The sequence below is a fragment of the Colias philodice genome, chromosome 18 (genome assembly GCF_061535455.1).
Source record: "Colias philodice isolate Cphi_HAF_F1 chromosome 18, ilColPhil1 Martin Lab GWU primary, whole genome shotgun sequence".
NCBI classification, from domain to species: domain Eukaryota; kingdom Metazoa; phylum Arthropoda; class Insecta; order Lepidoptera; family Pieridae; genus Colias; species Colias philodice.
Genome location: NC_143103.1, coordinates 7,557,037 through 7,568,765, shown reverse-complemented (window position 1 = coordinate 7,568,765; position 11,729 = coordinate 7,557,037). Strand labels below are relative to the sequence as shown.

The 11,729-nt window shown below is 37.6% G+C and overlaps 1 protein-coding gene across 2 annotated transcripts in view; it reads right to left on the bottom strand.

Annotated features, from left to right (window-relative positions):
* Positions 1-2,743: 2,743 nt before the first annotated feature.
* The window catches only part of LOC149480594 (uncharacterized), a 105,351-nt gene continuing 96,365 nt past the window's right edge, over positions 2,744-11,729 (bottom strand). Inside the window, exons 20-25 of one of the 2 annotated variants that reach the window (XM_089706972.1) lie at positions 6,682-6,826; positions 5,785-5,986; positions 4,948-5,083; positions 4,322-4,445; positions 3,864-3,987; positions 2,744-3,623 (exon numbers count right to left, since the gene is read on the bottom strand). In XM_089706972.1, coding sequence (XP_089563098.1) covers positions 3,146-3,623; positions 3,864-3,987; positions 4,322-4,445; positions 4,948-5,083; positions 5,785-5,986; positions 6,682-6,826 — 1,209 coding nt within the window. In that variant the 3' untranslated portion in view covers positions 2,744-3,145. Of the gene's footprint in view, positions 3,624-3,860; positions 3,988-4,305; positions 4,446-4,947; positions 5,084-5,784; positions 5,987-6,681; positions 6,827-11,729 lie in introns of those variants that run through there. The other variant, XM_089706973.1, reaches the window with a different exon arrangement.

The window sequence follows — 11,729 nt, the reverse complement described above, 5'->3', positions numbered from 1 at the left end:
AAAAACAGCTCTATTTAATGGGGTAACAGTACTACACTACTTTTTCTGTCACCAAAGGTGGTTTAAATCATGCAACATAGAAGCGCAAGCTTTTTGTGTCGACTGACAACTTTCGAGTGAGAATTTTTTAGCGGATATTAAGTTTTGTAGTCGGTACCTAGATAATTAAGTTTTTTATATTTGGTTAGGTACCTTCCAGGTCAGAGCCAGGGTGGGGCAAGCGCCCCACCCTGCCCCACCGTGGCTACGCCCATGGTAAAGCCTCAATGGGAATATGATTGACAGAAAAAAAGGTAAGTATTTCTTGTATGTGTTGTTCATGGAGATGGAATTTTAGATCTGGGATGTGCTTCTTTCTAATTCAATAATACATACTTAATTCGTTGCAGCTCCCCGTGACCACTCTCGCTGTAAAGTGTTCGAAACGTCGGGAAAATAATATAATGAATAAATCGCGTTTAAAATCCGTTAAAAAGTCTTTAATTTCTGAATGTTATCATTAATTTAATTTCTGAATGCATAGATATTCTATCCTACAAATATTTAATTATAAATGCGAAAGTTTGTGAGGATGTGTGTGTGTTTGCTACTCTTTCACGCAAATACTACTGAACCGATTACAATGAAATTTAGCACACATATAGAGGGTAACTTGGATTAACACATAGGATAGTTTTTATCCCGGTAATCCCACGGGAACGGGAACTATGCGGGTTTCTTTGAAAATGCGGGCTAAGCCGCGGGCGGAAAGCTAGTCATTAATAAATGAACTTCTAATGGTAGGTACGTTCAGAGGCGTGGCAAGTAGTCCGGCAAGCAAACCGCGCGCACGGTATAAACAACAAAACACGGGCGCATGCACAAACAACATAAATATGCCCATAACATAAATAACATAACATAAATGTGCCCGTGCTTGTGCTCGTTGAATGTCACTTTCAACGCAAGTGTCTGAACCCATGGTGGGTTCAGACGCTTGTGGTACCTAGAGCAATTTAGGGTTTTACTGAAAATTTTGTGTTATCCGGTTAATTCGAGAATAGATTTACAATTTGAAATTATATTTCGACATAGAAAATTTAAACCGATGTACCTATGTACCATGATACATAGGTACATCGGTTTACATTCGAAAACAGGAGTGACTTCAGTCAACAAAATTAATATATCCAGTATGTGATCTATATATTTTGTAGATACATCAGGGGCAGATTTCATAATATTTTAGATATATAAATGTGAAAAATCGTTATATTCAATAAAATTACTTCGAAACATGTAGTACAAAAAGTATATACAGTACTCCAAAAGTAATAATGCGCATAGAAATCTTCGTCACTGTTCGGCAACTGTCATATTCCCGGAGCGTCCGAAGATGATATTTATAAAGAGTGGTTAAAAGCATTTTCTTCATGCATAATTTAGTCAAATTATGTGTTTTGTGCTAAAAGAGATTAATATTGATATTTTGTAAGTAACGATTTTTTGTTTCGATAATTCCTTGTAAGTAAATAGCGAGGATAACCCCAACGATTGCAAATATATATCTTTGTTGGATTGATTTACTTGGAAAATTTTATAGTACTTTTAAAGTGTATTAACTGAAGCTGGTGTAATGATGGAAGAAAAGAAGGTTAAAATAACAAAACATTTATATTGTATAAAATATTATTTTCAAACACAGGTTTACATTTAAACCATATAAATCTAATCATTAAAATCTCAGCTCAAAAGTATTTACAGTACCTACTGATCATTTTCAATATTATGTCATTTACAAAAAAAATAAAATAAACAATCAAAAACATCTTTATTTCTGACATTTTAGATACATCGGAACTTTCATTAGGTATGCTCTTCTTCATTTTCACTTTCCCTACTGCCATCGCATCTGTGTATTTACACTATATATGTAATGATTTCATTTCATTGATTAATTCAATTCACCTTTAAAAACAAAACCAAGAAGGGTATGTAATAGCAGCTCTATATAATTCCACACAGAGAGAACACGTGCAGTCACCACCAATAATATTTAGGGTGCACTCACACACATCAGTCACCGTCAAGTCACCGATGACTGATCGGTGACGGTTTGTGTACGTATCCACAAACACCAGTCACCGTCATGTTGTCCGTCAGTCACGTCGCCGGTTTGACTGAATCATTGAACACATACATCAGGTTAGTGAGTGATTAGACGTGTGTCACGCTAGAGAACATGTAGCAATTGACGGTAGCACGACGCTGACTGAACTGAGACGTGACGGCACCGGGTGAGTGGGGATAAAAGTATGATACATGTATGGAAAGATTATTTGACGTGCCTGACCGGGGACGTCACTGATTGATTTCGTGCCGGCGACTGTCGTGTGGGAACAGAGTCATACTAGAACTATTGATACATATTTTTTTTTAATCCTGTCCGGTGACGTGCCGTGACGGTGACTGATGTGTGTGAGTGCACCCTTAAGACGACTGACGGATTTTTCAGTTTTTTGACTGACAGGCTACCGTCACCTACCGCCCGATTTGTTTTTGATTATGTATGACGGTGAATTGACTTCTATTTCTTTTGAACAAGGTGTAAAATGCAAGTGCATTGTTTAGGGCTCTTACGATTCAATGATTCGAGTGTTTTCGGAAATACGACAATTAGCGAAGATTTGCATGCGCATTATTAATTTTGGAGTGTATTAGTAATACTGTACAGGGTGGTATAGATATTAAATGAAACACGAAATATAATTTTTGTGTTTATTTTCAATAAAAAAAATGTTTAAAAATTGTATGAAAACTATATCATTCTACAAATAATGAGTATTTTATCTTAATATTATCTGTACACAAGATTAAGATCCATTACATAATAAATAAAATAAAATGAAATTCAATAAGTTCTAGGTTAAAAAATAAAACACAAATTAATTTTATCACAAGTAATGGTAACGTAAAATATAACGTTTATTATGATAAATAAAAGTAAGACAAAAGTGCTAAGATAGAAGAAATATTGAGCGAGAATAAGTAAACATTTGAGATGCAAATACTTCTTAATTATAAGGGCTTACAATATTAATACTTTGCATTTATTTTACAATTAATGTACATGAACATTGCTCTATAATTCCCTAACTAATAACAACTAAGTAGGCGCCTCTTCTATTTGGGCGTCTTTCCTCTTATTTCTATTTAATAAAAAATCCAAATCATTGGTGATTTTGTTCATCATTTGGTCCGTGTCAGGCGGATATGCTTTATTCCATTTCTTATTCACTAACATAATATCTGTATTTGGTGCATCTTCTGAAGGTAGAGAGACGGTCGAGGCGAAATTTTTGGTTTTCTTTAAGCAACTTTTGATTGGAAGGGGAATTTTTGATATATCTGGGTTGGATTGTATGCAAAGGGAGCATTCTTTGCTAATTTCTTGGGGGAGGAGGGGGGAGATTATTTCTCTTGTATTTTTAGGTTTTCCGAGCTCAATGTAGCCTGATCCAATGTAGTCTGGGATGAGATCGCAGGCTTGTGTCGTGATAGAGCGGCCGTGGGAGGGTGTCTTGTATTCTACGCATCTTATAATGTCAGCTCGACCATCTTCTTGGAGAGGAGATGATAGCTTCCTGGAATAAGAAAGTGTAATTAATCATTTATGACCTTTAGGTTTTATGACTTGTTAAAAGGCAATTTTCGATTGGATTTGAATTAAGTTCCGATGTTGTTTATTTTGACTTTCAAAATTTTGAGTATAATTTCAAGTTTATGGATTATTGGATAAAATAAGCTTTTTCAATGAAATTGTATTGCTAAACTAATCTATGCTTTTTTATGGTATGTAAGTTCTATGGTTTCCTAATTTTTACCTGTTTATTTTAGAAGGGCTCTCGAACCGCCAGTACGTTGACATGGGAGTGGCTTGTGATGATGACGTCTCAAGGAAGCCCATCCCTCCTCGACTCTCTGCCTCGCCGTTTTGCTTTATGTACACTGAATAATAATTTGAATGTTTTAGTTGATTAAGAAAATAAATAGAATTTAAACGTAAATTATTTTTGTATTATATTTAAAACACTAATACACATAGATATTGCGACAATATTTTCTGAGGATGATTTATAATTAATTAAAGAGTATATATAAATAAATAAATAATTTTGGTCACTTTTCGGTATAAATATTTTTATTTCACTCTACACCTGTAACACGTGTACACGTGTGACACATGTGACACGTGTAACACGTGTAACACGTGTATACACATGTGACGTTAGCGGCCAAGCTCTAAACATAATACACGGTATATACCTAAAACAGTACTAACAGCTAAGTGTGGTATCACGCTGGGGCGGTCGCGGGACACACTCACGACACGTGTGACACATGCGACGTAAGAAGCGGGCGCTCTCTGTTTCACATAACACGTAGCATGTGAGTATTGAGATCCCCTGAAAGTAAAACATTTATTATAGATTGGACAGGACATTTTTTATAAGCAGCCGGAAATTTATGTTTTAATTAATTTTATCTTTGTATGATAGATAAGCCATTGATGCGGTCATGAAAATACTTTAATTGATAGAAAACTACACAATTCAGGAAAAGTAGGCTATTAATTAATAATTAGTGCTGAAAAAAACATTCTATAGTATTTATCTTGTGTCGAAGCATGCTCAACTCACAAAAGTAATTTTCAGATACTCAACCTTACAATAATGCGATGAAAACTTACAAAAAATTTGGTTGTCTGTAAAGTCAGTTTACTGACGATAGTTGAACGTGACAACGTCTTAAGCTTCTTTGTCGCTCGATCCGCGCTCTCGCTTGCACTTCAAGCCTTACATGGAACGCCTCAGAGCGAGGTAACGCCGCATGAATCATGTTTTTTCGTGCGTGCAACCGGCTCTGTCGAATTATAAGACGTTGTCACGTCAAAAAATTCTATCTTACATTAACAAGCGCGGCCACAGCGAGCGCGGCCACACGCGGCAGGTGCGGCTCCCCGCGCTGTGCGTGCGCGACCCCCGCCACTTGCACCGCGCTACACGTCACTAGCAGGATTAGTGTGTGCTGCACTATGCGCACCCTGGGGACAACATTTATATTTATCACATTAATTAACGCTTTCAATAATTAGGAAGGTAAATTGATATCGTGATGTTTTTATTTATACATTTAGTTTGAGATATGTATCTCTCATACAGTGAATATGAAAGGATTTGTTTTCTTTAATTTCTTCGCAAATTTTAAGGAAAGTTCATTTAGAAACTGTAAATAGTAATTGTATTGCACAAGGAGTACGTCACTTCGAGCATCTGCTTCGAATACGAAATTTGGTGTACGGGAGTGTATGATGTAAGACTTATGGATATTTTTTTTCAACAAGTTATTATTGTCACTCCATTATTCGATATTTTCGATGTCAGTTTAAAGTTTTTAGATATCTGTAGTTACGGAATAATCGATTGTGCACACCAAGAAGCTTATATCTAATATACTGGAGATTGCACTATGACCATTAACTTGTAACAAGAAAATATGACGTTGAATGACGCCTGTATGTTTTTATATCCTTTTCACACCTAACTTGGCAAGTTAATAACAGGCGTCATTCAACGTCATATTTTCTTGTTACAAGTTAATGGTCATAGTGCAATCTCCAGTGTATTAGATATAAGCTTCTTGGTGCACACTAACGATTACACTCCCTATAGGCTAGCGCGCCGCCCCACAGCTGTGCCGAAAGCCAGCAGAGTGTGCTGAACTACGGGTGATGCGTATACTCACCGGTCGATCAAGTAAGTCCGCCTCTCAGCGGGCACCTTCCTGCCGAGCAGGCGCAGGCGCTGTGCGGCGCAGAGCGCGAGCGCTAGACCGAGCAGCGCGAGCAGGTCGCAGCCCGCCGCCAGCGCCGCCAGCGCGCCCGCGCCCAGCTGCAGCGGCGCGCCGCCCCACAGCCGCGCCGACAGCCAGCATAGCACGCTGAACCCTGACAGACAATACAGGTTAAAAGGCTGTATCTGGCATAGTACAAAAACACGAAAAAAAATTGGTTGTTTGTAAAGTAGGTTTAAGGTCTTATTGGTGGCAGCGCTCGAGATGAGACGAGAGATCGGTCCGTCTCTCTCTCGTTATACCTGCGATCGCACTCGTGAGGTTTTGGTGTGACACAAGTTTCTGAACATGTCATCCAACTAAAACGATTTTAAAAACATTATCACGTCAAAAGACGTGTGGCACTCGGGGACTGCCGCGGTAAAGCTATTGCATGCTATGCCTTTACGCCACACCTCCGCGCCCGTCGGAGTGAGGAGCGTGAGGTTTTTTCGTTACGGAATTTCTGGATTCGGTCCCTGCGCTCAAGGCCCGCGATAGAAGCTATGCAATAGCTTAAAAAAATAATAAACACAAGATTGCATATTTAAATGTAATACATACTTGTAAAAAAACAGGCTTTCTAGTAGGAAAGGCACTTCTTATTACCAAGTTATAATACCTTTACCAATTTTTTAATCTCGTCAGTTTATCAGTCTATTAAACAATGAGCTTAAAAAATACAACATTTATTAAATTCTAAGGAATCATTTCACATTCTAATATAATTATTGTAATAACTTAAACTGAAAAATCAAATGTGTCTGTTAGTGTGCACGTGTACGTATGTCTGTCAGTGTATCTGTATACCTGCGAGTATCCCCACGGAGCTGGCGCGCTGCGAGCGGCCGGCCAGCTCGGCCTGCAGCAGCAGCGGCTGCGCGCACAGCGCCGCGCTTGCTGCACACCAGCTAGCTGCACACGCCCACCCAGCTGCGCCGGGACATGCTTCCTCCTATATCGAGGAATAGGTGCTCATTGAATGAATGAGTGAAAAATACTTTATTGTACACCAGATATGATACATTTTATAAACTTAACAATAAATTAATCAATGTAGGCGGCCTTATCGCTGGCAGCGATCTCTACCAGGCAACCCAAAAAAGACGAGGAAGTCATTGTTCATCTTTGCCCTCGCGGTCAAACCGTTAACTTGTTCTCTGTTCATAGTCTGTATAAAATATATTTTTAAAAAGTTTCGCGACGTACGTTTGCTCAATATCTAAACATTAACTTTAATATTAGATACAAATCTAATAATAATCAACATTAGATCGCGTACTAAGTGAAGATAAAGTGAATTTTAAAGAATATTTGTGCAGCAATAAGCAAATTGTACAGTTTAAAGTGTCGGGTAAACGTGAACTGACTACAGCTGTGTGCAAGTGATTATCGCTCGTAAATCCTTCAGGCAGCCGGGTGATATCTGCGTGCGGACCGGTTGCTGTGCTGTACGAGTCCTTGCGAGTCATAGATTAATCTTCGCAGAGCGGACTCGGAACTACTTTATACATTATTTAGTGCAAAGGTACTTTGTTTATATACTATAAATAATGAAGTGCTCTGGTTGCTTAAAGGTGTTTAAGGATAATAATTCTGTCAAATGCACTCTAAAATCCTGCGGAAAAATATTTTGTCAACTTTGTATAAACGCTAATGGGCTAACCGCTGAACAAAAAAATAAATGGGAATGTCCCATTTGCTCCTCAGCCCAAAAAAGAGGCGGAGATAACAGCAACACTCCAGTTCGCTCCACTTCCGACTCCCAGTTTATTACAATGCGGAAAAAAGATTCCTCGATTACTGAAGTAACTGGTAACGATGTTAAGGAGCTTACTTCTGAAATCCGTCGCTTGACACAAGAATTTTCATCTATTAAACAACGGCTTGAGGATGCCACTCAATCACTAATAATCTGCAACGAACGTATTGAAAAGCTCGAGGGGAAAGTAACCGCAAACGAGTCTAGAATTAAAATCCTGGAGTGCAATAATCGGGAGATAAATGTCCTTAAGGCCACAATCTCAAACCTCCAATCCGACCTAAATCTACAAGCGCAACAACATTTGCGAAACGAAATTGAGCTGGCTGGCATACCCGAAACAGCTTATGAAAACCTTCATCACATTGCCTTGCTTGCCTCTCGAAAAGTTGGTGTAGAACTGTCAGATCAAGATATTGACTGGGTCATGAGAGCCGGTCCACGTATCTCTAAAGAAAAATCGACGACTTCTCATAAAGGAAAACTTCCCCGTCCTGTTGTTATTAGATTTCATCGACGTTCTAAGCGCGACGAAATATTGAAGTCTGCTAAGTCGAGAAAAAATATCAACAGTGCTGATTTGAATATACCTGGTGAAGCATCGAAAATATACTATAATGAAAGACTAACAAAGGAAAACCGTTTGTTGTTTCGCGAGGCCCGAAGTAAATACAAACTCTTTGGTTACGCATTTTGCTGGTGTAGTAATGGGAATGTATATGTCAGACAGCGAGAAGGGAAAAATGCTATTCACATTCGCACCCAAAACGATCTGCATAGTATTTTTAACTCGGCCCCGCATATCGACGATACATCACAATGCTGAAATTGTAATAATTCATATATCTTCTAATAATTATAGCTTAAATAATATTTCAAATAGCCATAAACATGTAACTTTTTTAGATATTTTGTTAAGAAACTATCGATGTATTTTAATTATATCACATAATATAATATTATTACTTCAATTTATTCCTTATATATTTTATCTATTTTATTTTAATTTTTATTTTATTTACATATTATATACTTTTATTAATTATCAATATTTATTAATTTTAAACGCCTGCAAAAATTTAGGAATACAAAAAATCGTTTACACAACTTTGCTACGACATTTACATCAGGCACTTCATAATAATCCGAACATGTATTTAAAGCTGTTATTTACTATTGAAACTTGTATAGTTATCATCAAACAAGTAAAAGCTAGATTAATCTATAGTACAAAATTAATATCTAATGGCGTCGAATAATATTGCAGCCGATTTAGACTCTTACAAGATAAAATGTCATGCCGTTTCTAACATCGATTGTTGTAAATCATTCCTTACAAGTGACTATAATTTCAAAGTACTTTCGTTCAATATACGTAGTATTAACAAAAATTTTGATAATTTTGTAATTTCTTTGCAGCGTTTAAAACTATTATATGATGTCATAATACTGAATGAATGTTGGCTTAGTGAACATTCTCAAATTCCATTATTGCAAAATTACACAGCATATAAAACTACTAAAATTATTAATCAAAATGGTGGTGTTGTGATATACGTACGGGATGGTCTTTGTGTCACAGTTTCAGAACCTCCCATCGACGAGGCAAACTGTTTACAACTCATTGTTGACAAAAAGGTGTGTATACTCGGTATTTATCGCTCCCCTTCATTTAGAAATCCCTCAATGTTTCTCACATCGCTGGACAGGCACCTCACTAGTCTGAATAATCAATATATTGTCCTAGCAGGTGACATTAATATTAATATTTTGGAATCGTCTGATAGTCCCTGGTGGCAGGAATACCTATGCCTAGTCTCAGAATTTGATCTGGCGCCTGCAATAACACTTCCGACTAGACAAGGTTCGTGCCTTGACCACATCTTTGTAAAATCCAATAAAGCAGTAATTGGCGTAGTTTGCGAATCTGACATATCAGACCACGATATGGTTATGGTTGGGATGAGACTTGGTAAAATAAAGGTTCGCAACGCAAAACGTTACTTTTTCAAAAGAGATATTGAGCTTATAAAGTCTGATTTAAATCTTGTAAACTGGCAAAGTATCCTCGATAAAAACAACTTACACCTAATAGTCCAAACTTTCACCGATACGATTCTATCAATAGTAAACAAACACACTCGCAAATATCCCTGCCGCAGGTCAAACACTATCTTAAAACCTTGGATAAGTCCCGGCTTACTCCGTTGTATACGACACAGAGATCGACTCCATACACGTGTTAGAAGAAATCCTCTTGATACAATGCTACTGCACATTTACAATCGTTACCGTAACTTTACAAATAATTTACTGAAGAAACTTAAGCGTGAATACGAAGTTTCCCTTCTGAGTGATAGTGCGGGCAATCCAAAAAAAACCTGGGAAGCCGTAAAGAATATTTGTAATTTATCTATTTCTAAAAGAGAACCGTCAGAGCTCTTGAACATCCACTGTTTAAATCCTTCTCAGTCCCTTGAAGCATGCAACAAACATTTTACTTCTATTGGAGAATCTTACGCAACACAGATATTAGAGAAGATTAAAGTCACTCAAGAAGATTTAGCTTCTACAATTTGTTTTAATAATTCTCCCGTAAACTCATTCTTTATGACACCAACGAACATACATGAAGTGGAATCTTTGATAATGCAACTGGAGAACAACAAAGCTCCGGGTATTGACGGCCTGAACAATTTACTGGTTAAGCGGATCCGTCAAGAGATCCTCGGCCCCCTAACCTCAATATATAATCTTAGTTTATCACAGGGAATTTTCCCTGATAGTTGGAAAATTGCCTCAGTATCCCCAATTCACAAAGCAGGGGAACGTGACAACCCGAATAATTACAGGCCTATTTCTTTATTGGGTGTCTTCTCAAAAATTCTCGAAAAAATAGTAAATTCTCGTTTGGTTAAATACTTAGAGAGTAATAACCTAATCTCAAACCATCAATTTGGTTTTAGACGGAAGAAAAGCACAGCCGATGCAGTCTCCCTCCTCACGTCAATTGTTGCTTCGCATTTAGATTGCAGAAGAAGCTGTCTTTGTGTATTTCTCGACCTTGCAAAGGCATTTGATACCGTTTCTATTCCATTACTGCTTAGAAAGCTTGATGGATGCGGTATCAAAGGCCACGCACTTCTGTGGTTTGAGAGCTATCTGAAGGGAAGGCTTCAGTGTGTTAAAATTGGAGACCAAAGAAGCTCAACGAGAGAGGTCAATTTTGGAGTCCCACAAGGTAGCATCTTAGGCCCCACCCTTTTTATACTTTATATGGACGACATTCACAAGGTCCCTCTATCTAACGCGGATATTCTCTGCTACGCAGACGATACAGCTGTCATATTCTGCGGTGAAAATTGGGATGAGGCTGTGTCTACCGCTCAAAAAGGTATGACTCAAATTAATTCATGGCTCGAACGCAATTTACTAACACTAAATGTAGATAAAACCAATTATATTTGTTTTCATAAAACTTCAGTTTCGGCACCCTCTTTATGCGACATGATAGAGTTTCCGCAAACAGGGACGGCTAATCTTTCAATTAAAAGAGCTCAAAAGGTAAAATACCTGGGTATCATGTTGGATGAAAATTTGAACTTTAAGAGTCACATACATCTGCTCTCTGATCGTGTCCGTAAAATTTCAGGTATAATAAAAAAACTTCGGAATTCTGCTAAAACTGATCTGCTTAGGAATGTTTATTATGCTCTTTGCCAATCCATTATCACTTATTGTATTAACTCTTGGGGCGGGGCTGCGAAAACATCACTTATCGGCCTTGAAAGAGCTCAACGAGCGGTCCTAAAAACAATGTTATGCAAGCCCTTCAGATACCCAACCTCTGAACTTTATAAAGACAGTGACGTTCTGACGGTGCGGCAGCTTTTCATCCTCTATAGCTCTCTTTCCACCCATAAATCTATCTTAAATTTAGTTGATTACAAAGATCTTGTAAAAAAGCGTGTCTTCAAAATTCCAAACATAACTACACACTCAACATTCGCTAAGCGCATGAACCCATACATTGGCATCTTTATATATAATAAAATAAATTTAAAATGTAACATTAAGAGTTTTTCTATTTTTAAAG